The sequence below is a fragment of the Neofelis nebulosa genome, chromosome 18 (assembly GCF_028018385.1).
Source record: "Neofelis nebulosa isolate mNeoNeb1 chromosome 18, mNeoNeb1.pri, whole genome shotgun sequence".
In the NCBI taxonomy this organism is placed as follows: Eukaryota; Metazoa; Chordata; class Mammalia; order Carnivora; family Felidae; genus Neofelis; species Neofelis nebulosa.
Window position 1 is genome coordinate 42,727,333 of NC_080799.1, and position 26,689 is coordinate 42,754,021.

A 26,689-nucleotide genomic window follows, 5' to 3' on the forward strand; every position below is an offset into this window, starting at 1 on the left:
GCCACATAAACAACAGAGCAGTCTGGAGGAAGTTTCCACGTTTATTCAAAGCCCTCTGCTGCCCTTTTGAGAACGGCAGGGCCCAGCTCCTTTAGAGAGCCTGTGGTCTGTCCCTGGGAATGCCAATCTGCAGACAACGCAGGTGGCGCTGTGGAATGCAGTGCTTAAGGAGTCAGCGACAAGCGCTGACAGAGTGCTAGTGTTAAGTATTACAAAGCCCACACCTCTGGAGAGGGGAGCAGCGGGGAGCAGCCAGCCTCCACAGGCCCCATCCTTGTCTATACTGTCAGCCTCCTGTCCCTGAAGCCACCGCCACCCTCACTAGATTGGCAGGGGGTGGCCCTCAGGGACTCACTGGGGGCAAGTCAGCCAAGTGCAGAGGCAGGCAGGTCCCCACCTCCGGACAGGCAGTGGTCAGGGCCTGGCCGCGGGAGGGGGTGTAGGGCCAAAAGCCCCTGCGGCCACGCCGGGGACCCAGATCCTCACAGGTCTGGGCTGTCCCTCCCAGAGCCTGGCAGCACCCTGTGGGTCAAGGCTTGTCCTCTGCACCCACCGGAAGGCACAGCTTGGCAGGGCGGAGGGTCAGGCCCAGGGCCCCAGCAGGGTGCAGGGAACATGAGCCACAGGGCAAGCGAGGCTGGGGGGCGGGGACCCAGAGCCCTGCGGATGACGGTCCTCACACATCCCTGACACCCCGGCCTTCCGCCCCCGCCCCCCACCAGGCCAGGCAGGGGCCAGGAATGTGCTGGGGCTTCAGGAAGCCAGAGGGGCAAGAGAAACCCCAGGGGCAAGACAGGGAATGGCCAGGAGGTGACAGACAGGGGATTTCCATTCCCCGGGAGTGTCGGCCAGGCCCAGGGGCCTAGCCGAGCAGGGGCGCAGGGATGGTGGCCGCCCACGCCCACGGGTGGAGAAGCCCGGAGTGGGGGGAGACACCGCCCCGTCCCCGGCTGGGCCACGCGGCCCCCGCCAGCCCTCAGCCCACGGGCTGGGCCATCTTGGCGTGCAGGCTCTGGTGGGCGATGAGGTGGGCGCGCTGCTTGAAGCTCTTGTCGCACTCGCCGCAGCCGAAGGGCCGCTCGCCCGTGTGCACGCGCCGGTGGTCCAGCAGGTAGGAGCGCAGCGAGAAGCTCTTGCCGCAGTCACTGCAGCCGAAGGGCTTCTCGCCGGTGTGGATGCGCTGGTGGTCGGCCAGGTAGGCGCTGCGGCTGAAGCTCTTGCCGCACTGGGCGCAGGAGAAGGGCTTCTGGCCCGTGTGCACGCCCTGGTGGCGCACCAGGTCCGAGGAGCTGCGGAAGCTCTTCTCGCACTCCTGGCACTTGTGCGGCTTCTCGCCCGTGTGCGTGCGCTGGTGGCGCGCCAGGTCCGAGCCCCAGCGGAAGCGCTTGCCGCACTGGCCGCAGCTGTGCGGCTTCTCGGCCGCCAGGTCCCGGAACTGCCTCCGGCGCGTGGGCGGCCGCCCCCTCCGCGCCCCCGCGGCCCGCCCCAGGGGCGCCCCCGGCCGGGGCTCGCCCCGCCACGTCTCGGCCTCCTCGGGGCTCCAGGACACAGTCACGTCGCCGCCACGGCCCGCGCCACCGCCGGCCTGGCCCTGGAGCGCCGTGGCGGCCTCCTCCAGCCGGGACTGCTCGCTTTGGCTCTCGGACCCCAAGCCTGCAAGCCGAGAGGGGGCGGCCTCTTCGGTTCCACTGGGTTCTGGGACCAGAGCTGGGGCGAGGCAGAAACGGGACTCAGGATCAGAAAGCCCTGGGCTACAGAGACCCAAGCCTCAGCTTCCTCGTCCATAAAATAGGGGCCTGATAAAATGCTGGCAGAGAAACACTTCGGAGGCGGAGGCAAGGAAGGAGTCCGGCTGGGCTGATCTGCCTGCAGAGACACTTCCTGATCACACCCCTGACTTTTCCACCCCCGTGTCCGCACTGGGGCCCGGTGCCCCACGGTCTGAACCCTGGCTTTGCAAACTCTAGAACTGAATCGATTTAGGTAGTTTGCAAATTATCCAAGCTCTCAGTGCTTCTTACCAGAAACTGAGGAACCACACGGGTTCGGCCTATGTGGCTGCTCTCACCCCACCAGCTTTTGTCCCTTGACTCAAGAACGGAGTTCAAGAGGGAGTGATCCTCGTCTTCCCATGGGCTCGTGTGGGTTAAATGAGATGATCCCCAGACAGTGCTCAGACAGCCTCTAGCTGGGAGAGGGGCCCCAGGAGGGTGGCCCCTGAAGGGCGGGGCCCAGGCGTTGGCACAGGTCCGGCAGCTGCTCTCACTGTCAGCACCTCTTCGTGGGGCAGGCGAGGGGACCTCACAACTACTTCAGAGTCCCTTGGCCTCTCTGAGTCTCAGATCCCTTGTGTGGGAGCCGGGACAACACTTCTACGCACCAGGCTGTGAGAACCGCAGGAAAATGCCCGTATGAGAGCTCAGAACAGTGTGGGCACGCCGCAAGCACCCCTCACACGGTAACACACCCTCACAGGCAAACAAAAACGAACATTAACACAAATGAGAAACCAGCCAGTGCTCTTGAAAAGGCCCAGGAAAAGCCCACTTTGCAGCCAGCTCGACGACTGGTGTGGGAAAACTGAGGATTCCAGCGGGACACAGAGGAGTGTGTGGCCTGCTTGGGCCAACCATCCAGCGCCGGACCCCCCAGGAAGGGTGCTGCCTCCAGTTCAGAAGAGCCAAGGACCCCAGGGATCCTGGCTGCACCCGCTGCTTACCCAGGGCAACATTCCGGGAGTTTTCCCGCTTTATGTCCCAGAAGAGATCCCTCTGAGCAGGGTCCAAGGACCCCCATTCTTCCCGGGAGAAATAGAAGGGAACGTCTCCAAACGTCACAGGTCCCTGGAGTGAGGGGAGAAAACCTGGCTCGGCACTGCCACTCAGGGATCCCCAGGCAAGCCATGGGTGGGGACAAGATGGGGGCTGGGATGGGGAACAGGACAGGTCCAGGCAGGACCAAGATGGATAGAAGAGGTCTTGATGAGAAGGCGAGGCTCATTTTAGGGACTTGACAGCACAGAGGGCCTCAGAGGGGACACAGGGACTAGCAACTCACGTGGACGTCAGAGGCAAAGCTGGTACCGGTGTTCTCTCCGCTACTCCCCTCTTTAAGAGCAGGCAGCTGGGCTGAAGAAAAGAAGAGACCCTCAGAGAGGCCAGCCCAGGCCAGGGGCCAGATCTCGCACATGTACACACACACACAAGCACACTTTCCTAGGCTCCTTAGAACAGAAATAACCAGGGGCGCCTGGGTGGCGCAGTCGGTTAGGCGTCCGACTTCAGCCAGGTCACGATCTCGCGGTCCGTGAGTTCGAGCCCCGCGTCGGGCTCTGGGCCGATGGCTCGGAGCCTGGAGCCTGTTTCCGATTCTGTGTCTCCCTCTCTCTCTGCCCCTCCCCCATTCATGCTCTGTCTCTCTCTGTCCCAAAAATAAATAAAAAACGTTGAAAAAAAAAAATAAAAAAAATTAAAAAAAAAGAACAGAAATAACCTTCCCGCTACCCTCAAGGCAACAAGCTGGAAGGAGCCAGGCCCCTGCCCAGCCACCTGTGGCCCACAAGCTTACTCACCGCCATGGCTGTGCTGCTCCCAGAGTACAGGTGGCCAGCTTCGTGCCCCCACTTTCACGGGAAGCCCCTTGGCTGGGGGTCCCTGGACTGTGGCCTCGGGTTCCACCTCCTCTGAGGGCACTTCCTGTGCAGGAACCACAACATGCTCATCAGCACCGAGATCGGACGGGGGAGACAGAGCTTAATCCCTGGGAAGGAGACACAGGACACGTCCCTCAGGAGGAAGGGGCGTGGGGAAGGAGATCAATATGGGTCCCGGGAAAATCCAGAGGAGAATGTTCTGTGTGCCCGAGGGCACTCCCCGATCAAGCATGAGGCAAGAACAGCCCCCAAAAGCCAAAATCACAGAGCCACTTACTAAGGGGATGTGGGGGCAGATCTCCAGGCCAAGGGTGAGCCCCACACCCCAGCCACTCATTAGCACCTCCCCAAGGGTCAAAATCGAACACCCCCCAGACAGCAGGGTTCACACGGACAGCTAGCTTCTCACACCCACTCTGGTGCTGTCATGACACATATCACTGTACCCCCAGGGCCCGGCCGACAGCAGAACACGGATGAACATTTGCAGAACCTGTGTGGAGCTAACATCTGCCTTCCTGGAACACGCCCACTTTGATCCTGCTGCTGCCCTCCAAAGCCACCAAAACTAAACGACCCATTTGGACAGTGTCTTTCAGAACCGCAACACCTGCTCTGATGTACTCCTGCGGATGCTCCCTCTGGCCCCGCATCCCTACCACCCCTGGAGGACTCGTTTCCAGGGAGGACTTCCTCTAAGAGAGGAGACGGCCACCTCCCTTCAGCCAGGAGCCATCCAGGGGCCCTGGGTGCGGGAGGGGCCCCTCACCTGTGGCCACGCTTTCGCCGGCTGCTTCTGCAGGACCTCCACCAAGGCGACGGCCTCCTCACCACTGCCGGGACACCGCTCACGCACCCAGTCCTGGACGCCTCCGGGGAGCACGCTCAGGAACTGCTCCAGCACCAGCAGCTCCAGGATCTGCTCCTTGGTGTGCAGCTCGGGCCGCAGCCAGCGGCAGCACAGCTCCCAGAGCTGGCTGAAGGCCTCGTGGGGCCCGCCCACGTCCCTGTAGCAAAAATGCCGAAAGCGCTGGCGGCAGGCCTCAGAATCCCTGCTGTCTTCTTGCGGGGCAGAGTCCTGCTCCCACGAGGAATCTTCTACCTTTACGATCAGCAGCCCTTCTCCCTCCCCAGGAGCCTCATCCTGAGGCTCTGGGGGTGCTGCCATTCCCCTGGCCTAAGGACTGGTTGGCCTCAATCTGGGCCTGCGAGCCTGCCCCTCAGTCTCCCAGAGGAATCTCCTGTGGCAGCCGTGTGGGCATCTGGACGAGGACTCCTGGGGAAAGAGCAAAAAGGAGGAGGGAGGCAGTACATGAGCAAACACCAGCCTGCTCCTGGCCTTTCCTGGCCTTGACATCTTTTTTCGGCTGTCCTTGATCTTGCTCCTGTGACTCTCTTTTTTCTGCCCAAACAGGTCCATAGCTCCTTATCCTCAGCTCTGAAATCCCAAGCTCCCAGGCTTTTACTCCCTGGCCTACTGATAGGAGCGTATTTATAATCTCCGTTTATCTCACTAAATGGAGATGTTCATATGTTTTACAGCAAAAACATTTTTGTATGTATTCAGTTTGGAAATATTCATCAAGCTGTACGAACCATGTGTATTTCTGTAGGTGTCCTACACTGTGAGAAAAAATATAATTAATACGTTTGATTATTATCTATTGCTGCAAATTTTGTTGGTGGGGTCACTTGATATACCATGTGTACTGTATTATCGTTCTCAAATTTGAAAACTTCCAAATTCCAAAACACATCCCGGACTTTGGGTGCCAGCGAAGAGCTCACAGAGACACCTGTCTAAGCCATTTATCCACAGGTACGTATGAATGAATGACACAAATGTATCCCTTACATCACTACTCTTACAATACTCCTGAAAAGTCTGGATTTTGAAAATTTCCTTAATTGCTCTCTTAACAAAAAAATGTGACACAGACCATCGAAATAAAGGGGGGAGGGAGATGTAAACAATACAGAAACACATAAAAGAGAAACTCCCGTAATTCAGTTGCACCCTCCCATCAACAGCATAACATATGACCTCCCAGACTTTCCCCTGTCCATCTACTGAAAAGGTATCTATAGAAACGGGGAAAACCAAGTGTGTGTGTGGGGGGGGGGGGGGGTTACATAAATGAGGTCTTACTGCACATACTATTTTGCAACTTGCTTTTCCACCTAACAATGCTTCTTCGTTAGCCGCTCTGCGAGATTCCACGGTACGAATGCGCTCCAGTAAGAGATTCACGTCGTTTCCAGTCCTCTACTACACACTAAGCACTTTATTTACTTTGTTCTTACACTCCTCGCAACGCCCCTGAAAGGTACGCGCTCTATCCTCATCCTCCAGTGACCATGGAGAAGGCTGCTCTCGGAGAGGGCCAGGGACTCACCAGGGTCGCTCGCAGGACGCGGCGGGCGAGAAGGCGGACCTGGTCGGAGCCTTGCGCTCCGACCCCGGCGGCCTCGCCTGCGCGCAGCTGAGAAGGAGCGGGCGGGTAGTGGACACAGGCGCGTCCCCACCCCCGGCACTTCCCAGAGGCACGCGACCCCTTCGGCCTCCGTCTCCGGACGCCGACCCCGGCCGCCCGGAGCCCCGACGTCGATCTCGGAGCTCGGCGGCCCGCGTCGCGGGTCCCGCCCCCGGGATACACACCGCCCACAACCGCCCAGGGTTCCTAGTTCCGCCGCCAGGTCCCTGCGCCGGAAGTTCGCGCGGGGCTCGCCGGGAAACAACAAGGCGCATGCGCCGCAACAAGCCCTCGAACTACACGCCCCAGGAGGCCGTTCGCCCAATTGAGTCCGCCTTCTCCCCGATAGATAGCCAATGAACGGGGAGAATTTCCAAAGTTGGCCAATCAGGAGGCGGTGGCGCCCTGCGCCTCACCACCAATGCCCCCATACTCAGGTCTGTGTCTAGATTCGTGCTTTCAGATTTCTCTGAAAGTCTAAAAAGCCACTTAAGGGCGAGAAGGGAAAGACAAGCCCGATCTGGTGGGCCGAGCCGCGGTCTGGCCCAGCCACGAGTAGAGCTCCTGATCCGCCGGAAGGGATCCCCTGAGGACGAACTCTTCCTTCCGCCCTCCTTGAGTCAGACGAGGGCGGAAGGCTGAAGGCCCGCGCGCGACCCAGGAACTGGAGCTCGGCCCCGGGAGACTCATTTCCAGCCCCTTGGGTCCCGCCCTCGCCTCAGTCTTTACCGCCCCTAGAGAGGCGTGGAGCTTCCTGGGAAATGCAGTCCAGTGAGGGACTAGGAGCCTCCTGCGGCGATTCTCTCCCCCCGACCCCGTCCTCCCCCCACCCCACCCCCCTCCCCCTCCCTCCCCCTCCCCCTCCCCCTCCCGAGCTTCAGCCTGGGTTGGGCAGCGGGACGCGGCAGGCGGGGACGCTGACCCCGGGGAGCCCCGCCTCGCTTTCCCACCGGCAGCTTCGTCTGCGGGGCAGTGGGGTCCTCGGGGAGGGGAGCGCTGGGTTCTTCTTTCCATGTATTTGTACCTGCTCCTACACTCTACTTCTCTACCTGGAGATCTGAGGCTCCGGATCTTTTCCTGAAATATAAAGAGCTCTCTTGCTTTGATTTGTTTTGATTATGCAAGTGTTGCATGCTTAGTGTAGAAAAGAAAATAAAGTATGAAAAATTATAAAGTTATTTATATCCACAAGGCTAGCTCCCTCAATCTGCTCAAATGTCACTCCCTCCAAGTGGCTTCCCCTAATCCTATGTAAACAGCACCCCCGCCATGCTTCTGCCCTGCCTTATTTTTCTTTTATCGCTGCCTGACAGACTTGTGTAATATTTGTCTCCCAGTACTCGAGTATAAGCTCCGTGAGGCCAGAGTTTTCACTGCCCTACTCCCAGCACCTGGATTTGTGTCTGGCACAATATTTGTTGAATAACTGAGGGCAAAAATAATTGAAGGTGAAAAAATATTCCCAATAAGGCCATTCAGAAGTGAGTATCATTAATATTTTAGCCTGTTCTTATACATCTATGGATACCTGTACTGCAGATCTGGAATCATTCTATGTAAGTATTGTAGGTTGACTCAAAAGTCCATCAAGGGTATCTTTGCAGGTCACCCTATGTAAATAAAATGCATCTCTTTTGCAGACTGCATAGTATTCCATAGCATGCAAGTTCCATATTTTATTTTAAATCGCTTCCTCTTGGACAATTAGAATTTTTCCATTTTTCCGTATGTGCAGATCGTTTATGCAAACACCCACCTTCCACTATTTGCTTGAACCATTTGCTGGAGAGCAAATGCCAAGCCTGCTCTGTGAAGGCTGCTAAAGTGGCTGCTGCTGCTGCTGCTTTCTTCCCTCCCTCTACTGGCCCCGTGGAAAGCTGCCCAGGGGAAAAAAAACTTGAGAGTCCCCTTTTCTAGGTGTGGATTTGGGATTTACAGTGTTCTTCCATCGCCCTCTATTGGCAAAGACTAGCATCAAGTTGACTAGCGAAGTAGAAAGGTCTACAGGCTGTAGTATCGCACAGGGTGACAAAATGTATGTGTTGGGGGCTGAGAAACAAAAAACTGGCACATTTACCGTATATATTATCTGGCATTGCTGGCAGATGACAAGTCATTTGTATACGATTACATTGAAATTAATCACCCAGTAGCACTTCTTTTTCTTTCTAATTTTAGTTTATTTTTCTAGCTAGGAAGTATGATCTATAAATAATGAAAAAGTCAACATTCTCTTTCCAGAAAATTTATATTCATTTCCGGAATTTATACTCATCATTTTCTCAGTCTTAGTCCAGAACCCTCGAAACAATGTCAAAAATTGAGGACAGGGGCGCCTGGGTGGCTCAGTCGGTTGAGCGGCCGACTTCAGCTCAGATCACCATCTCGCGATCCATGAGTTCGAGCCCCGCGTCGGGCTCTGTGCTGACAGCTCGGAGCCTGGAGCCTGTTTTGGATTCTGTGTCTCCCTCTCTCTCTGACCCTCCCCCGTTCATGCTCTGTCTCTCTCTCAAAAAATAAATAAACGTTTAAAAAATTAAAAAAAAAATTGAGGACAGTAGGCATCATTGTCTTGGTTAATAAACAGTTTTGTGACTTATAACTGTCCATTGTTTGTCTCTGATATATATTCATGCTCATACTAAGGAGCATCTATTCTCATTTGCAGCAGAAAAGCTACTAGCTGTTCCCCAATATCTGTTTACTCCCTCTATAGAGTAAGAATTTGGAAAAAACGTTGAAAAAAAAATAAAAAAAAAAAAAAGGGGCGCCTGGGTGGCGCAGTCGGTTAAGCGTCCGACTTCAGCCAGGTCACGATCTCGCGGTCCGTGAGTTCGAGCCCCGCGTCGGGCTCTGGGCCGATGGCTCGGAGCCTGGAGCCTGTTTCCGATTCTGTGTCTCCCTCTCTCTCTGCCCCTCCCCCGTTCATGCTGTCTCTCTCTGTCCCAAAAATAAATAAAAAACGTTGAAAAAAAAATTTTAAAAAAAAGAATTTGGGGGGGCACCTGGAGGGCTCGGTTAAGCCTCTGGCTTCGGTTCAAGTCATGATCTCACGGTTTGTTGAGTTCAAGCCCGTGTCAGGCTCTGAGCTGAGCCTGCCTCAGATTCTACCTCTCTCCCTCTCTCTCTCTGTCCCTCCCCCACTCACGCTCTGTTGCGGTCTCAAAAATGAACGTTAGAAAAAAATTAAACAATTTTTCAATGGGCACATGGCCGTTCAGAATAAGGAGTATACCTTCCCATGCCAATGAAAGTAACCCCCAGAGGTATCAAAGCAATAAGATGGAAAGCGTCTGGATTCCCGACGATTGTGGAACGCGCCAAACTAGCCCTAGATTTATACCCAAGCAGTGATGTGAGAAAGAAATAGATACGGCATTTAAGCCACTATTATTTCGGACCTCTGTTACAACCAGAACGTATACCCTGACTACCATTATTGCCTACTAAGAGGTTTTTGTTTTTCGTTAAAAATTGATGATAGGGGCGCCTGGGTGGCACAGTCAGTTAAGCGTCCGACTTCAGCCAGGTCACGATCTCGCGGTCCGTGAGTTCGAGCCCCGCGTCGGGCTCTGGGCTGGTGGCTCGGAGCCTGGAGCCTGTTTCCGATTCTGTGTCTCCCTCTCTCTCTGCCCCTCTCCTGTTCATGCTATGTCTCTCTCTGTCCCAAAAATAAATAAAAAGTGTTGAAAAAAAAATTTAAAAAATAATAATAAACACACACCAAAAAAAATGTTAAAGAGATAGAAATAAAAATACTTATTTTTATTATTTCCCCTATAGGATACTGGCTATTCAGAATTTCCATGTCTTCCTGCCTCAATTTTGACAGTTTTTAAAATTTCTCTAGGAAATCATTCCTTTCATCCGCAATTTGTACATGGTATTCCCATTTGATAAAAAATGTTTAAATTGGCATGTATTGGGGCGCCTGGGTGGCTCAGTCGGCTAAGTGTCTGCCTCCAGTTCAGGTCACGATCTCACGGCTGGTGGTTTCGAGCCTGGCATCAGGTTCTCTGCTATCAGTGCACAGCCCACTTGGGATCCTGTCTCCCTCCCTCCCTGCCCCACCCCCACTTGCGTGCTGCCTTTCAAAAACATACCTAAAAACATTTAAACATGAGCATGTACGGTTCAATGCTACTCCTTGTTTTGGGATGGTGAGAGGAGACTTTACTGGCGGTGAGATGAGACTCCTTGTTTTGGGATGGTGAGATGAGGGCCTGGGTCCGTGCTGGCTCAGCAGGCTAGGGCCGCCACACTTGTCCTGACGGAGGCTGCCTACCTCCAGCCCACCTGCGCACGTTATCGTGAGAAATACACTTACATCTTGGTTAAGATCCTGCTCTTTTGGATCTGTTATTTGTAGTTGAACTGAATCCTAACTGATTCACTACCTCCTAAGATTGTGAAAGGATTAAATAAGTAAGAGAATATATATGTAAGACCACTTAGCCCAGCACTAACTTTTAACACACAAGAAGTGCTCAGTAAAGAGTGGTTTAGTCCCAGGGAGTTCAGCATCGCCAGGAACCTGTCACCTGGGCATGCCCACAGGAGTGTGGGGTACTTAAGAGGGTGCAGGATTTAGGCCCTCCAGGCCTTTTTTCCATTTTCTCCTTAAGATTTGAGCCAAACTTGTTCTGGTCAGTGGCCTGTGGGGATTGTAGTACTAATCTTCATGACTAGTCCATAACTTTGTTAGTTGAGAAGAGAAAAACAGGTGCTCTAGGAGGTGACAGAGGTGCAGGCCACAGAGTGCTGTCTTTACAACCCAGGCAAGGGATCGTGTCTGACCACATGCCACAGGACGGCCCGAGGAGGAAGGGTGGACCATCCTCACAACCTCCTTTCTCCACCCTCTGCCACACGCCAAGGAGAAACTTCAGACCACAGTCCTGGGCACTGTCACCTTCTAGCCTCCCCTCCTGCAGTCATCTCCTACCTTCCCTCCCAAGAGAGGTGTCATTTCAGTCTCTTCCTGGTGGCCGGGCCTTTATTCATTCTGTTTCCTGTGCATGAAGTTCTACCCCCAAATCCTAGTAAAATGGCTTCTTGTCTTTTCCAAGTCTCAGTTTAAAACTTCCCTCCTTGAAGAGGCCCTTTCTGACAATCTGTTCCTAACATTGTTTCACCCGTTCCTTTCTGATATTTGTCACTACTTGAAATTAATGTCTGTGTCACTTATCTGCATGTCGGTCTCCCTCACTAGACCGGAACCCCGAGAGGGCAAAGATCTTTTCTGGCCTTTTCACCGCTTATTCCTCAATGTTTAGCAAAGAACGTGGAACACTCGCATTCATTCCGTATCTGAAAAATGAATGAGTGAATGCAGCAAAGCCCCTATTTAACGTTTCCCCGCCCTTTACCTCCCTCCACACAGCACCCAGAGCCACCCCCACACCCCTCGCACTAGCCACCTCAGTCTCCCCGGCTCCCCCCGGAAGAGGACTGAGCTCTCCTTCCAGGCCGTTCCCGCCCCCGCGCCCGGCTCTCCCTGGCAGCACCGTCAGGCCCTGCTCCAAGGCAGGTGCTAGGAAGGTGCTTGGAAGGTGCTAGAGCGCCGGCCGGCGGGAGGAGCGCAGGCGGCCACCGAGCTCCAGTGCAGGGGTCGTAGGTGCCTGCTGGGTTCGGGGTCCCGGAGTCTCCAGCCAGCAACGAGACGAGAGGACTGAGGGCGCCAAGCCGGAAGTGGCTCTGGCCCAGGCCCTCAGCCCTCTGCCCACGTCCAGTCTAGGACCGCAGGAGGCTTTGCATCTCGGTAAGCCCAGGCCGGCTGTGAAGTCTCGCGGGTTGGCGAAGCCAGTAATCCAGCACCCGGTGGTTGGACCCTTCCGAGCCCGACGCGAGGCAGAGAAGAAAAGGGAAATTGTCAAAGCGGAGATTTCCGGCCATTACCGGGCCATCTTGTGGCCCGGAGAGCGGAAGGGTGAGAGAGACGGTCGTGATTGGCCGGGTCCACCGGTGTCCGCCTCCTGCCCCGCCCAGACGTCTGATTGGCTAAGGGCAAGGGTGGGGGCGGGACATTCCGGAACCCATCCTCCTTGCTGTGAGGGCGCCCAGTGAGCTTGTCCCGCTTACGAGACCCTCGCACGCGTCCCGCCTCCCTACCCCGCGGAGTCACCCCAGCAAGGGAAGAAATGACCCCAGACCGAGCTGGGCCCTGAGCCCCTTCGACCGGACTGGGCCTTGCCTTCGGGCCGCACAGGAAGCGGGTGGGGAGCCCACACGGAATATTCCCCGCCTCCGCCCTCGGCCTTCTTTTGACCGCGCAGGCGCAGGTAAACGGTGAGCACCCAGGTGGGGCTCTCCCGAGCCGAACCGAGCAGCTGGGCGGTCAGGTGTGAGCAGAAGCCAGAAGGAAACAGGCCACATCCGAGCGGATACCCAGAGTCACGAAGGCCCTTCCCTGGCGTCCCCCCCGCCTGGCCAGCTGCCTCTCCCCCACCAAATCACGAACACCCTTTGGCCTGACATTCTAGGCCCTTCCAAGATACCTCAGCTACCTCTGCCGTCTTAGTTGCTCTTGTCAAATATCTAAATTGCCAAGTTCCACTCTTAAAATGTTCCCGGCAGCTTTGTCCCAGAATGGTGGGCCTCTGGATGGGTCTCTAAGGAGAAGTGGACTGAGACCCACGGAGCCCTTGGTATCATGACCCTCTACATGGTGCTATGAAAAGGGGAAACCGTTTCTCCTGGAGAACGTGGCGTCGGAGTCCCTCAGAGGCCAGAGTGAAGTCTTTAAATGAGCCTCTGGCTCACTCAACAGATCTGAGTGGTTCAAGTCCTGGCACACTGGTCATGAAGCCCCAGGAAGCAAATGAATATCCACTCTGTGCTAAGCTTGCACCAAGTGACCCACGCTCTCAATAGCGTTGTAGTAAGTGTCTTTCCTGCCTCTCTCTCTTTCATCAGAAAACTAGTTCCTGGGAGCAGCAAGTCTGCTTTATGGGTACAAGTCCCCCTTACCCCTTACACTGAGCCAAGCGGAGAAATCCCATTTCTGACTGAGTGACCAGATCCCTGAAGACAAGCTGAATGGAGGAAACAGCTTTCCTTGTCGCCTTTTCAAGAAAGAACCATCTAACTCAACCAGTCCCATAGCAACCCAACCTAGATCCCACGGAGACCTCCCAGACACAACCAAGTTCTGCCTGGGCCTCCGCTAGTCAGCAGCTTTCTGGCATGCCGCTGATTACCCACCCCCCACCCCACTTGCCATCTCCAGCTGGGTTCAGCACCCCTGAAGGTCAAGTTTACAGTCTGTCTTACTCTTTTTAGACAGCCCTACCTCATAACATGCATTAGACAGTCAGTAGTTGTCAGGGTGCATGGAAAGAGGAGTATTCTTTACACAACAAAATTCCTGGACCTGAACCCCAGCTCCCAGCTCACTGGTTGTTGGTTAAGTTACTGGATTTCTCTCTCAGCCTCAGTTTCCTCACCTACAGAACTGGGATGGAATCCACTGCTCAGAGTTATGGAGCGTAGAAGCGACATATAGACGGCACTTGGTCTCACACCTGGCAGGCAGCCGCTTAACTGGCAGCTATTACTATTCTCAGTCCAGTCTCCTGTCCAAGCTCCCCTAGAGCTTGATCCATGGAAGCAGGTGGAGCCTCAACAGCCTCCCTGAAGCAGATGTCCTCAAGGTCAGTTGATGACAGAAGTGAATGTTATCTTGGGAGCCGAGCTGCAAATCTTGGATAATAAGCGGCTGAGCCCATTCCTCCCCAGGGGGGAAAAAGAAAAAATAAAGAATGGGAAATAGAAGCTACAGAGGTCAAAAACCAGAAGGCCAAGAGTAGAAGACCAAGGCAGAGGCAGATAGGGCAAATTATAAAAGACATGTACGAAGAGGCCAAGGAGGTGAAAAGTAGCAGAGGGAGCTGGCGGCAGCCTTTGAAGGCACCAGGAGGGCCAGTGGTCCCTGTTAAGGGAGGAATCCTCACTGGATTGCGGCTGGGACCCAGTGGAAGCAGATGGAAAATGTTCAATCACAAAACAGGCTTCCAGTGCCTGAGACAGGAGACAGAGCACCAGACAAGGAACAGGAGTTTCCATGGTGGCTCAGCCCTGCTCCAGCTCCCAAAGAGAAGAGCCGGGGGAGGGTCGGGAGGGTCCAGGGCTCGGCAGTCAATGTGCCTGGGACAAGAGTGATGGCAGCAGGAGCAGACCGCCCTGGCAGGGGGACCCCCGGTCTCAGAAGTGGCTGGTGGGCTTCAGGTTTCTGTGCCCAGAAGCCTTTGCTTGTAGACTTAGGGTCCTGATGCTTTGGAATGGCCCCAAGCCAGGTCAAGGCTGGGGACGGGAGTACCCAAGCCCCACAACCAGGATTTCAGGGACGCCTCAGCCACGTTGGCGCCAACGTGGCTGACCCGGGAGCCCGGGGAGTCGGCGTCACCACCGGGGCCCCCATGAGACAGAGCATAGGCGGTGGCTGGAACTCCAAGGCCTTTAATTCGCAGCTAGCGTGCCTGCGCCTCGCCCCAGCTCCTCCCCACGGTCATGCCCCGCCCCCATGCCAGCACCTCCCTCTCCCTGCCCACACCCCCTCTCACGCAGCCCCCGCGTCTCCCCCACGGCCACCCACCCCCCACCCCCCACCCCCCCGCCTCCTAAGTGGGAGCCTGCGGGGGTGCCGCCAGGGCCCCCGCCGCCCCCAGCATCAGCACGGCCAGGGCCTTGGGCCCCGTGGTGTGGATCTTCTCGTGCCGGTGCAGGTTGGAGCGGCGGCTGAAGCTCTTGCCACAGAGCGGGCAGGAGTAGGGCCGGACGCCGCGGTGGGTGCGCTGGTGGGCGGTGAGGTGCGAGCTGTGGCTGAAGCTCTTGCCGCAGTCGAGGCAGTGGTAGGGCTTCTCGCCCGTGTGCGTGCGGTTGTGCGCGATGAGGTTGGAGCGCTGGCTGAAGCACTTGCCGCACTCGGGGCACGGGTAGGGCTTGACCCCGGTGTGCGTGCGCTGGTGGGTGACCAGGGCCGAGCTCTGCGTGAAGCACTTGCCGCAGATGGGGCACTTGTGGGGCTTGGCGCCCGTGTGCGTGCCCTGGTGGGTGACCAGGTCCGAGCGGCGGGTGAAGCGCTTGGCGCAGCGGTCGCACACGTAGGGCTTCTCGCCTGTGTGGATGCGCTGGTGCTGGATGAGCGTCGAGTGGTGGCTGAAGCTCTTCCAGCAGGACGGGCAGGTGTAGGGCTTCTCGCCCGTGTGGATGATCTGGTGCTGGATGAGGTGCGAGCTGCGGCCGAAGCGCTTGCCGCAGTCCGTGCAGGCGTAGGGCTTCTCGCCCGTGTGCGTGCGCCGGTGTGTCACCAGGTGCGAGTGCCAGCTGAAGCCCTTGCCGCACTGCTCGCACGTGTACGTCTTCTTGCCCGCGTCCCCGTCGGGGGCCAGGCCCTCCTCGCTGCCCTCGGGGGTGGCCGTCCGCCCCTCTCTGGGTTTCTCTGGGAGGCGGCCCTCCGGGGCTTTCGCCAGGCTGGCATCGGGAGGGGCCGGTTTCGCCGGCCTCTCGTCTGGGGGGCCCGGCTGCGCATCGTCTCTGGCTGCCCCTGAGCTCTGGCCGCTGGCCACCTGCTGCCCGCGCGGCAGGCCGTTCCCCTGCGCTCTCCCCACCCTGCTTCGGAAGGACTTCGCCTCCCGGAGGGCTGCCGGGGATGGGGCCGGCTCCTCCTTCCCCACCTCAATGGCTCCTGGAGAAAGAGGGTTTCCGGCAAGAGAGAGACTTTGGTGAGGGACCCAGGGGGACTCTGGAGATGGAGGTAAGAGCAGGGATCCTGGAACTAAAAGCCACCCCCTGGAGAAGACGGGGAGCTGAAGGCCCTCCCCTGGAAGGGCCGTGTGCCTGAACCCCAGGGGAAACGGAGAGTCCGGGCTGACGAGGGGCGCCTGGGAGTGACAGCAGTGACCCCACCGCCCCGCCCACCTGCCACCCCTGCACGCACCTGTCTTCTCCTCATCTCCCATCTGCCGGCAGGAGCCCGAGGCCTCACCCTTGCCCTGTCCTTGGGAGGCCCAGAAAGGTCTGCTGAAGGGAAACCCTGGCCAAAAAGAGACAAGAGATGCTGCGCTCAGTCACCAGGTGGCACAGCAGGGGACACCCCCTCCCCACCCTCACCTGCCAAGGACACAGCTCTGCACACGCGGGGTAAAACTAAGCGAGTTCAAACATCACTTGGGGTCAGGTGTCCACCCGTCTCTAGGAAGCAGGTTCTGGGGTAAGTGCCAGACACGCTCCTCTCAGGGCTGAGCTGGGCCCCATCTAGTATCCCTGAACGAGCGCCAGGAGTAACGGGAGAGGGGGTGCGTGAGGCCAGCTGCCCATGACCCCCTTATGGCACACAGGCCCCCAGCAGCGGCCCAGCAATGTTTCCCGCTCCTGCACCTTCCCAGACCGTGAGCAGAAAGGGCTCCCGGGGGAGGGGCGGTGGGGGACAGGAAGCCAAGTGGGAGGGCCTGGGCGAGGAGGCTGTCTGTGGTGACCACCCAGAAGTCAGGGACCAAAGGCGAACTGGCCAAGTCTCCTGGGGCGTGAGCCTGGGGATTCTGGTCAAGTCAGTAAGAGAGTGGAGGAGCCCAGCCTCCACGCCCTGACCCCAGCCCTGCACCGGGGGAGGAATGCGATGGACCAACCAGTGGGTAGGGCATCCGTGAGGCTTGCCATGGGCTGCAAATGGGTGCTGGGTTCCCTGTGATCTCCCAGGACTTGCCTGGACCTGCCGGTCTGTGCCCCGGGCATGGTTAACAGTGGGTGGAGAGCAAGCCTGAGATAATTAAAGGACTGAGCTGCCCAGACCCGGAGGCCCACCGTCAGAGTCAAGGGGGGATTCCCAAGCCCCCAGCTCCACTGGACTAGCCAGTGTGCAACTGACGTGTACTGACAGACAGACAGACTGGATGAATGAATGAATGACAGTCAATGAACGGGTGCTCTGAGTTTTCCATCCGACCTCGTAGAATTCTGCCAAGAAAACCAGAGTCTGAAAAAAGTGCTGGGACTTTACTTACCGTGAGAAAAATGTCCTCTCCAAGAGGACAGGCCCCTCGGGTGGATGTGAGACAGCAAGGGGTCTGGGGGCCTGGAGAGAGGAGCTGACCGTGGCCCGCCCCACCCCCCGGCCAGCAGCTCCCGATGCGGAGCCCAGACACCGGTGTCCGCGCAGACACCTCTCACACGGGGCTCGGAGGGGCAGGAAGCTGGAGCGGAGCGAGCCCTTCCGAAGAGCCAGGAGCAGAACCCCCAGGTCAGTCCTGCCCCCCGCCCCCCGGAGCCGCTAGCCAGATGAGGCTACCTCAATTCAAGTGTGCGCTGATTAAAGTGAAATTAATAAATAAAAAGTGGCTCCAGCCACAGTTCTCGTGCTGAGCGGCCACATCTGGCCCGGGGGCTCGTGGCTACCACGTCAGTCAGCACAGCTGGAGCGCACATCCTTCACCAGGAAGGTGCCGTGGAACGGCGCGGTCCAGAGGAGCGGCGAGAAGGACTTCGCGCCCTGGAAGGGGAGGAGGAGGTAAGGGTGGGAGGGCCCCACCTCGGGCACGACCCAGCCCTTACCCAAGGACAGCCCGTTCCTCTTCTGCAGGACGTCCCTGTAGAAGTTCTGCTGCGCGTGGTCCAGCCGCCCCCACTCCTCCCGGGAGAGGTACAGGGCCACGTCCTCGAAGGTCACCGGCATCTGCAACAACACAAAACGCCCACTCTCCAGGACACGCCAGGACCCCCCGGAGGGGCACCGTGGCTCCAAGAGGAAGGCGACCCGGCTCCCGACCGGCTGCCCCGAGTGAGCCCCGCCCTCGCGTCTGCTGGTGAAGCAGGACAGCCGCCGCCCGAGGGTGGCTTCGCGGGGGCAAGAACGAGGAGGCTGTGTACAACCCGGGAGACAGAAACAAGCGTCCCTTTCGGGCGCCGCAGCCGAAGCTCGGGGTCTCCACGCACGCTCCCCTGCAGCCCCCACCCCCCGGGCTGGCGCTCGCATCCAGGGGACGATGTGGTTCCTCCACATCCCTCTGCTGTTCCTCCAGCCCTGGACTTGGACGGGGACACTCACCTGGGACCAGGCGGTGAGGAGCGCCGCAGCCATCTGCCGGTCTCTGGTCCTCCCCTCACGAGAGAGCACAGGGATCTGGGGGGAGGGGAGGGCTGAGAGAGGACAGAGGTGCTCAGGGCGGCTGCCTCGCCCCGCCTACCAGGGACACCCCCCCGCTGCCTCAAACTGCACCCCGACCTGACCCAGGAAGAGGGTCAGTAGCCTCTGTGCAGTCAGAGGCTCCGAGGCTGTGCGGGAGAGGCGTGTCGGGGGCAGGTGCGCACACGCGCAGGCCTCTCCGTGGCAGGAGAGCTCGTGCCCTCCCCGCCTCTGCACCAGACTCCACCTCTCCCCACAGCTGCCACCGAGAAGGGGCCCCTCTCCGCGCCCCTCTCCATCCCTTTCCTCACCTCCTCCGGGCAGGAAAAGAGCTTTGTCCTTAGAGCCCTGGCTTAGGGACACCCAGCCCTGCTCTCCTCGGGCCCCGGCCCCCTGCGATGCCCCCTCAGGCTGTGGCTCTTCCGGCTCCGTCTTGATGTGGGGAGACTCCTGAGCAGCTCCCAAAGGCACCGTCTCCTCTGACTCAGAGAGCATTTCTTGACGAGGATGCCCATGACCTGGAACCTAGGAATGACAGCCCCCGTCAGCACCTGGGCAGAGAATGGGAGACGCAGCCGAGCCCCACACCCGAGGGGCCTGGCAGCGGCCGACACCCAGGTGGCCAAACACACCCGAATGCAACTAACTCACTGCTGGCCTTGCTTCCTTCTCCCGGCCCTGGGGCCCCGCACGTGCCTGGTTCGCCCCCACAAGGCCGGGACAGCACGGGAAGGAAGGGAGGCTCGAGGCCGGGCCAGGGGCGGGCTGGCCAGGTGCCCACAGAGCAGGTGTCTCCTCCCCGTTCCAGCCTCGTACCTCCCACAGCAGTGTGGACGGTTCCTCTTTCATGTTAGAGGACACCAAGTGCGGTGGGCTGAATGGTGTCCCCCAAATTTCCCGTCTGCTTGGAACCTCACAATGTGACCTTATTTGGAAAAAAAAGGTCTCTGCTGATGTAATCAGTAAAGGATCTTGAGATGAAATCATTCTGCATTTAGACTGGGCCCTAGATCCAACGACCAGTGTCCTTAGAATGAATTCTAGTTGTTTTATGCCACCCAGTTTGTTACACAGACATAGGAAACGAACACACCCAGGCTCAGAGATCGACCATGACCCAAGATTACAGAGCCTGTGAATTCTCAGCCAGCACTTGAACTCCAGGTGTATCTGATTCACAAGTCAGCCCCAGGGCCACCATTTCCTGAATATGACAGGGAGGTATCATGTAGCCCTGGGCCATTTCCAGCCTGACTCAATTCGGTCACGGAAGTTGGAGGTTTTTTAGTTTGGAGAAACAAGTCCAAGGGTACCTCTAACTGTGCCGAGGCCTGTGCCCACCTTCATCTGACAGAAGGAGACCTCCTCCCGGCTCACCCCTGCAGCACCACCCACCGCAACTCGTCCAGGGTTCTCCAGGGTCCTCCTAACTCGTCCCTTCTTCACATCAACCTCGGGTGGGAAGGTCAGGCAACCGGGGCTTGATCCAGACCAGCCCCTCGCTCGCCGCTCAACCCTGAGTGGGCACCGCCTTCCCACAAACCTCAAGAGCTTTGGGAAAGTCACTTCCTTTGCATTGGGAGGCTTCTCGTGAGGCCTCATCATCACCCACAGCACAGGGACTGGCCAGGCTTCTGCTGAGAACTCAGACTTCTCTCTCCACACCGCCCCCACGTCTGTGTATGTCAGAGCCCCAAAGGGAAGACCCTCAGGCCAGGAGTTGGAGGGCCTGGGAGCCACACGAGCCGGGCAGCCTCCAAAACTCAGCTACTCTGCCTCACGCACAGATCCCCTGTGAGAAAGAGCTGCCTGCTCTGGAACATTCTGGATAAACACAGAGCGGTGCCAGAAATAATTACTATAACTGTACTGTGCGAGTTGACAGAATCCAGCAGGAGAGAATGTCAGGGGCGTGCGAAGCCCACTGGGTGTTACAAAGGCATCGTGGAAGCGAAAGCACGCAGTGTTGACACGTCTTTGTACCTTCTACTGTACGAAAGTGCGAGACGTAACGCCGATGGTCCCTGACTCTCAATGGCTCAACTTAACAAGCTTTCGACTTTATGGTGGTACAGAAGCGGCACACGTTGGGTAGAAACCACACTTCGAAGTCTGAATTTGCCCTTCCCTGGGCTAGCGATGTGTACCACGGTCCTCGCTCAGGACGCCAGGCGGCAGGAGACATGGCTTCCGGTCAGCCGCGTGGTCACGAGCGTAAATGGCCACAAACTGGTGGCCATTCTGTCTTCCTCCTTCAGCACGGTGTTCAGTACATCACGTGAGATACTCAGCACTAAATTACGAGGTCGGCTTTATGTTAGGTGGTTTTACCCAACGTAGGCTGCTCTGAGTGTTCTGAGCACGTTTAAGGCAGGTGAGATTAGGCTCTGATGCTCAGTAGAGCATGTACTAAATGCATTTTCCACTTAATATTTTCAGCTTACAGCGGGTTTATCAGGATGTAAACCCATGGTGAGCTGAGGGAGATCTGCTCTTGATTTGTGCTTGTCCTTACACCTGCTCGTTGAGGCGATCTGTTTCTCTGATCTAGGTTCTGGTTGCTGTGGGTGTTGTTATTGCATATGTGACAATAGCGATCTGGATGAGACAGGTGGCAGCAGCAGGCAGGCACAGGGTATACATTTTATAGACGACACACCTGGTTCCCAGAAGCCAGGGGACTTGCCCAAGGTCACACACCTGGCTGCAGCTGACTCATATTCCTTTGATTCCAAGCTCAGGGGCCCAGGTCCTCCCGGAGGGTGTAATTACACACATGGGCAACAGGTACAGGAAGGAGACAAGGAGCTCAGACCCAGGGAGAGAGGAGATGGGGTGCTAGGCAGGAGGGAGCAGAGGGTAAACCGAGGCTCCCCCACGTGCGCTGGGCACAACCTCACCAGTAGGACCCCCACGCAGGATCCCCGCTATTTCATGTAGCCTTTGGCCGACAGACTCCTGAACTCAGCAGGCAGAGCCGAGCAGCTCTCTGGCTGTCAATTCCCAGTGCAAGAACTTTCCGGTCATAGCACCAACTCCTCCCATCACCCCCATCCGCCCCAGTGAGTCTAAGTCTTCCACTGGCGTAGACACCCTACCTTGAAAACCCCCTCCCGCTCCAATCCCTTCCAGGGCATGCATCCCTCGCCCAGCGCCCCGTCCATACCTCTCGGGCTCTCTCCTTGTCCTGGGTAGCCTGGGCGGCTCTGCTGTCTGCGGACATTTCTATCTCAGAGGTAGAAAGCACAACTCCGTCGTTTCTCCTTCTTATTGGCCAAGCCCCCTCCAGCTTCTGGCCAGGAGCCTACCAGAGCAGAAATGTAAGTCAGCCATCGTCTCCTGGACACCTCCAAAGCACCCTGGAAATCCCCACGCAAGCCCAGAGCCACGCTTGGTCCCAATCAGAAATAAAGCCTCCCCAGATGCCCTCCGGTGACGTCATTCTCTCTGGTGTTGTTTGGTCCCTCACTTGACAGAATGCTGTTTTGTATCATCCCCTTTGTCGCTGAAGCCAGAACTCTGCATCTCAGAGCAACCAGTTAGGGAAAGCCAGAGCTGACTCGGCATCTGGATCTCCTGTCATCAGGAGCCGAAAGGTCTGCAGAGACCGTACAAAACAGGCGCTGGGTGTGACCCCATCCAGCACAGCCGGCTCAGCTGAGGAATCTGGGCCCCACTGTCTCCCAGACGCAGGGCACACACAGCCTGTGCTCAGCCTGACTCCGCCGCCTGGGGTCCAGAAATTGAGCTGCCCGGTCTCAGCAGCCCTCCCTGCAGCGGTAACCACCCGACGGGGACAAGAGTCCATCCTGTTCACAGGCCTGGATGGCCCACGTCCTTCCCCTTCCCGAACCTGGGTCCGGGCCCCCTTCTCTCCCCACCAGCCTGAAGCCTTTCACCTTTGACCCCGTCCCCTCCCGCCAGCTGGCCACCCGTGTGGATCTCGGGATCCAGGCGCCCTCCCCAGCACCCCTCTCACCGAAGTGGAGGCGGAGGGGGCACCTCGGGCGCTGGGGGCCCCCTCCCCCGGGAAGGGAGACTCCACAGCCTACACCGGGCCGGGGAGCCGGGTGGAGACTGGGATTAGGGACAACAGGAAGTCCCTCCCATATCCCGTTCCCCACGCAGCTGCAGCCCTACAGGGTTCCCAGCTTCGAGCGTTCCGGGGCTGGGGTCCGGAGCTGGGCTGCACCTGCTCTAGGCAGGAACCTGAGTCCTAGATCTGCACTGCCAGCTGACGATCGCTTTACCTGGTACGTTCTTGTGCTACCAGTAGAGCAGGATGCGGAGATGGGAAAACAAATTCTGTGGAAGGACCAGATATTTGACGTTTCAAAGAAGGCACTGCAGCTGTCCTCACAGGAGTGAGTGCACTTTTCTGGTAGAGGGGCACGATGGTCCTTCACAACACACAGGGCCTCTGAAGGTCTTATGGTCTCTCATGGTCCTGGATTTCACGTAAGGTGCCCAGGCTGGTGAGCAGGTCGTCTGGGCTCTCCCCAAGACTGGCACGGAGTTCTCTCTCCCTCAGAGCAAACTTAGGAAATAGGCCCAGGAACTCTCCTCTCCACCACCCCCCACCCCATGCCCCACAGCTTGAAAAGATGTGGGACCAATCTGATTTTTCTAGATCTGCTCTCCCCCAGCTCCCTCTCAAGGCCAGGGAGAGCAGGGGTAAAAGGGTCTGACCCAGCTACATCGACAGGGGCCCGGACTGCATACCCCACCACTTAGTCTTTGTTTTCCATTTGGACCTGAGAACTAAGCCTCCCAAAATGGAGGACAGAGACTGCACTTCGCTTTCTAGGGTGAAGAACCCATCTCTCCTCTGAGCAGGGCACATGGGTCAGAGGAAAGGAGTGGGGCCAGCTCTGGGGTCAGATTCCAGGAAACATTTCCATGCCCGTGGCCTGCGGCCATCAGAGTCCTCTGAGACGCATCCTTTCATCCAGTACCAGGCACATCTGGCCCCTGTACCAGCCTATAGGCGTGCTGTGGGCTCGCAGGGGGTTCATTTCCTTAAAACTTTGTTTCTGACATTTAAAAATGAGTAGAGTTCTCATAAAACCGATTTTCTTGAAAACAAGCAGATCATTGGGCAACCCTGGACTCCTATTTCCCACCTTCAGGGCCTGCTCTCATGTGGCTGCATTTCATCTACACTTGCCTCCGCAGCATTGTGAATTTGCAACCCTGCTTGTGGAGTTAAATGTGTTTTAGGACTCTGATCTATTCTACTGTCACTCTGATGAACAAAAAATGTTACCCCTGGGGTTTGTCTCTGGTCATTATTTCCAGGCATCTTAATCTTCAAGGTAAAGAGGGATGTACGCAGCTGTAGCAAAAGTCAGGAGTATTTTCAAGCCAGGGGCACCTGGGTGCCCCAGTCGGCTAAGCGTCCAACTTCGGCTCAGGTCATGATCTCGCAGTTTAGTTTGTGAGATAGAGCCCCGCGCTGGGCTATCTGCTGTCAGAGCGGAGCCTGCTTGGGATTCCCTCTCCCTCTCTTTCTGACCCTCCCCTTCTCGCACAAACATGCATTCTCGCTCTCTCAAAAATAAATAAACTTAAAAAAATTACTATTTTCAAGCCAGCGAGCTATAAACTGGAAAGTGACAGGGGGCTGTGGAAAAGATGAACTATTCATTCTGTGAGTGTTTCTCCATCAACAAGGAGCATGACAAGCATCCGGAGTAAGGGAATTCACTCCTGAGGCCATGTCAGTGGCAGTTCCAAGAGTGCACTGAGTCCCAAAAATGTGGATACGTCTTGACTCTTGGGCAAATGTTTCTCTACCAGACAAAAGGGGCCACTTCAAGGACTCTGGGGAAGCCGAGCGGTTTGGATCCTACCACGGGATCACCTAAACCGGACCAAATGAAGTCTCAACATTTATTTAACGGTTCGGAAAATATTCATTGAGCACCTACTATATGACAGACATTAGCCCCTTCTTGAACGGGGGAGGAAACGCTTCCACAGTCTAGGCTCTAGGACTGAGCAGGTCTAGGGGGAAGCAAATGTCATATTTGCTGTGTGGGAATTGAAGTCCCTAAAAGACTTCAGAAAAGCACCACGGAAAGGTGAGTCAATAAGCAAAGCAGAGATCAAAACTCTAAACGCCTCCAGCAAGCAGGCAGCACAGCATATGACGAGTGGCTTGGATGTAAGATGGCACTCAGAGCCTCAAGAAGTCATGTTGTATTCAAAGGGGGCAGTTGGGGGCTCAGTATTGCCAAAGCTTAAAGACTTTTTAAGAGAAGCCGAAAAAGAATTAGATTTCTGTGTGAAATGTCCCAACTTTTTTTTTTTAATTTTCTTTTTAACGTTTATTTACTTTTGAGACAGAGAGAGACAGAGCATGAACGGGGGAAGGTCAGAGAGAGAGGGAGACACAGAATCTGAAGCAGGCTCCAGGCTCTGAGCTGTCAGCACAGAGCCCGACGCGGGGCTCGAACTCACGGACTGCGAGATCGTGACCTGAGCCGAAGTCGGACGCCTAACCGACTGAGCCACCCAGGCGCCCCAAAATGTCCCAACTTTTAAATGTTCATGATTAAAATAAAAAATTTAAGAACTCTGTACAACCCCAGCAGAAAACACCTGCTGTCCAGCCCACAGGGCACCAGTCTAGAGATGTACTCACCTCAGAAGCCTGTCACAAGGATAACTACCATGGATGGAAGTGCTTATCTGAGCTTCAGACAGGGAGAACACTCAAGGAAGGCCAACTCCAATGTCTGGCGGCTTCACTGAGCTTATGAAGAGGTCACCTTCAGCAAATAAATCGTGATCGACCTTCAGAGATTGGCCTGAGAACTGACTCAGGTCTTACAAAAGCACTCAGAATAATAAAAACTAGAAAAAGAAATCATCTGAAGTAAGAAGAAAAACGTTTCGTTAAAGGAAAAAAAAAAAAAAAAAAAAAGCTTGTACTAATTAAGGCTGATAAGCCAGGCTGGAGACAGGGTAATGGCGAGATCAAGCCTTAGGAAGGAGAGAAGATGGGGGCGGGGGGGGATTAAGGAACGTGAGAAAGGCCAAGAAAAACAGGAATCATCGAGTAAACAACACAGCAAATGTTAACCATTGAATAAGAAGAAAAGGAAAGCAGATAGGTGGGGCCCCAGGAGTAAAAATATTTTAAAAAAGAAAATAACGAAGAACCCCCAGGGCCACTAAGAGCAGGGCGTGGGCGCTCACGCGGCCAGCAGCCCTCTCACCCCCGGAGGGGCGGCGACACGCCCGTGACCCCGTCCCTGGACGCGAGGCGGCCTCACAGGCACACGTCCCAACCAGCTGGAGGCCCAGGAGCCCCGCAGTCTGCGGAACACTGACGCCGGGAGCCCGTCGCCGAGGCAACGACGCCGCCCCGCCCACGCGCCCACGGGACACACCTTTGATTGGCTGGTTCCCGGTGGCTCCGCCCATCCTGCTCCCCAGGGCTCCGCCCCGTCGCCTTACCCGCGCGCTCCCGTCCGCGCCCCCGAGGGACAGGCCTGCCGATGGGGGGAGGGTCACCCTGGTGCCGCCTGCCCCTGGCCGGTGTGCCCGCATTTCCCGTCCGGCTGCCCCATCCCAACTTCCGGTTTCCCGGCTCTCTGGCGGCGCCCGCCTCTGGGCACCGTGCGTGGGGACAGCCGGCGCGGGTGAGGACCGCAGGGTGGACACACACTGCGGGGCGGGACACATACGGCGTCCCCTGTGGGGAAACTGAGGCTGTCTGCGCGCAGGCCCTTGCTGCTGACCCGCTCCCTCTGTGTGACACATAGCTCATTAAATATAAAAACACAAAGAAAACACGCAGCGCATTAGCACCAAACAACCATTCATCAAAGCAGGGGAAGCAGATTTCATTCGGTAACTGCTGACAGCAGGGAAAAGAGCTGAGCTCCCTCCGACTTGTGCAGAGGTGACCGGGGTTTCCAAGGGAGACCGAGGGAGGGGGAGAACAGGGCTCACTAGAGTCAGAGAAGTGAACGATCACAAAGAGCAGGCCAGCGTGGGTGTGACTAGGCCAGGCGTGTCCGCTGGCAGGTATGGAAGTCGGGAGTCTATCCTCCCTGGAAGAAGGGAGACAGAGGCCATGTCCTTCCTGACGAGAACATTCCAAAGGAAAGGCTCTCAGGCCCAGGACAGATGCTTCTGGGATGTAAGAGACACGAGTCTGAAGCCCTTTTTAGGAAATGCTCTTAAGAAAGGGAGGTCAGGGGCCTCTCATCAGGTGTTGGCTGGAACAAACACCGAATTCTCCCCGCGGCACTGAGCTTTCTCAGGCAGATGTTTTCATGGACTGGGGTCATGCTAGCCGTGTGCTGCTAGAAGCCATTCTAGAGTTTGGTCAAGTCTCTCAGAGCCGGTTTAAAGGGAGGGGCTATGTGCTGAGTTCTGGAAATCTCAAGCAATGCCTTGCTGGACTGTAGCTATGGCATATTCTGTTGTATG

General features: G+C 56.7%; 2 protein-coding genes and 2 long non-coding RNA genes across 8 annotated transcripts; 2 read left to right on the forward strand and 2 right to left on the reverse strand.

Moving 5' to 3' along the window:
• Positions 1 to 28: 28 nt before the first annotated feature.
• Positions 29 to 6,355, reverse strand: ZNF213 (zinc finger protein 213). 2 transcript variants are annotated; one of them, XM_058710436.1, is made up of 6 exons: positions 6,049 to 6,355; positions 4,422 to 4,928; positions 3,572 to 3,695; positions 3,058 to 3,128; positions 2,720 to 2,843; positions 29 to 1,707 (listed from the first exon to the last, which is right to left on the reverse strand). In XM_058710436.1, exons 2-6 carry the CDS (start codon positions 4,818 to 4,820, stop codon positions 977 to 979), a joined length of 1,449 nt encoding a protein of 482 aa, XP_058566419.1. In that variant the 5' UTR covers positions 4,821 to 4,928; positions 6,049 to 6,355; the 3' UTR covers positions 29 to 976. The 2 variants fall into 2 exon arrangements, with proteins under 2 accessions (XP_058566419.1, XP_058566421.1); XM_058710438.1 differs by lacking the exon at positions 6,049 to 6,355 and adding an exon at positions 5,811 to 6,042.
• A 5,801-nt stretch (positions 6,356 to 12,156) lies between these two features.
• On the forward strand, positions 12,157 to 13,512 carry LOC131500744 (uncharacterized). Its single transcript, XR_009256438.1, has 2 exons — positions 12,157 to 12,414; positions 13,042 to 13,512. It is a non-coding gene; the product is annotated as an uncharacterized LOC131500744 (long non-coding RNA).
• Positions 13,513 to 14,720: 1,208 nt separating this feature from the next.
• Positions 14,721 to 25,543, reverse strand: ZNF205 (zinc finger protein 205). 4 transcript variants are annotated; one of them, XM_058710175.1, is made up of 9 exons: positions 24,891 to 25,543; positions 22,495 to 22,549; positions 21,682 to 21,842; positions 21,411 to 21,548; positions 18,556 to 18,769; positions 18,167 to 18,258; positions 17,674 to 17,794; positions 16,064 to 16,159; positions 14,721 to 15,811 (listed from the first exon to the last, which is right to left on the reverse strand). In XM_058710175.1, exons 3-9 carry the CDS (start codon positions 21,736 to 21,738, stop codon positions 14,745 to 14,747), a joined length of 1,785 nt encoding a protein of 594 aa, XP_058566158.1. In that variant the 5' UTR covers positions 21,739 to 21,842; positions 22,495 to 22,549; positions 24,891 to 25,543; the 3' UTR covers positions 14,721 to 14,744. The 4 variants fall into 4 exon arrangements, with proteins under 4 accessions (XP_058566158.1, XP_058566161.1, XP_058566160.1 ...); XM_058710178.1 differs by lacking the exon at positions 21,682 to 21,842 and adding an exon at positions 19,061 to 19,169 and having other exon boundaries at positions 24,891 to 25,542; XM_058710177.1 differs by lacking the exon at positions 21,682 to 21,842 and having other exon boundaries at positions 24,891 to 25,541.
• Positions 16,159 to 21,685, forward strand: LOC131500745 (uncharacterized). Its single transcript, XR_009256439.1, has 2 exons — positions 16,159 to 16,266; positions 17,245 to 21,685. It is a non-coding gene; the product is annotated as an uncharacterized LOC131500745 (long non-coding RNA).
• Positions 25,544 to 26,689: the final 1,146 nt, after the last annotated feature.

Coding starts and splice junctions, on each gene's coding strand:
- ZNF213 (XM_058710436.1), bottom strand. CDS start 4,820: ATGGCAGCACCCCCAGAGCCTCAGGATGAGGCTCCTGGGGAGGGAGAA. Junction 3,696..4,421: donor CGGCGAAAGCGTGGCCACAG/GTGAGGGGCCCC, acceptor GTTCCTGCACAG/GAAGTGCCCTCAGAGGAGGT. Junction 3,129..3,571: donor GGAGCAGCACAGCCATGGCG/GTGAGTAAGCTT, acceptor TCTTTTCTTCAG/CCCAGCTGCCTGCTCTTAAA.
- ZNF205 (XM_058710175.1), bottom strand. CDS start 21,738: ATGATACAAAACAGCATTCTGTCAAGTGAGGGACCAAACAACACCAGA. Junction 16,160..17,673: donor GAGGAACGGGCTGTCCTTGG/GTAAGGGCTGGG, acceptor CTTTTTGGCCAG/GGTTTCCCTTCAGCAGACCT. Junction 15,812..16,063: donor GGGAGATGAGGAGAAGACAG/GTGCGTGCAGGG, acceptor CTCTTTCTCCAG/GAGCCATTGAGGTGGGGAAG.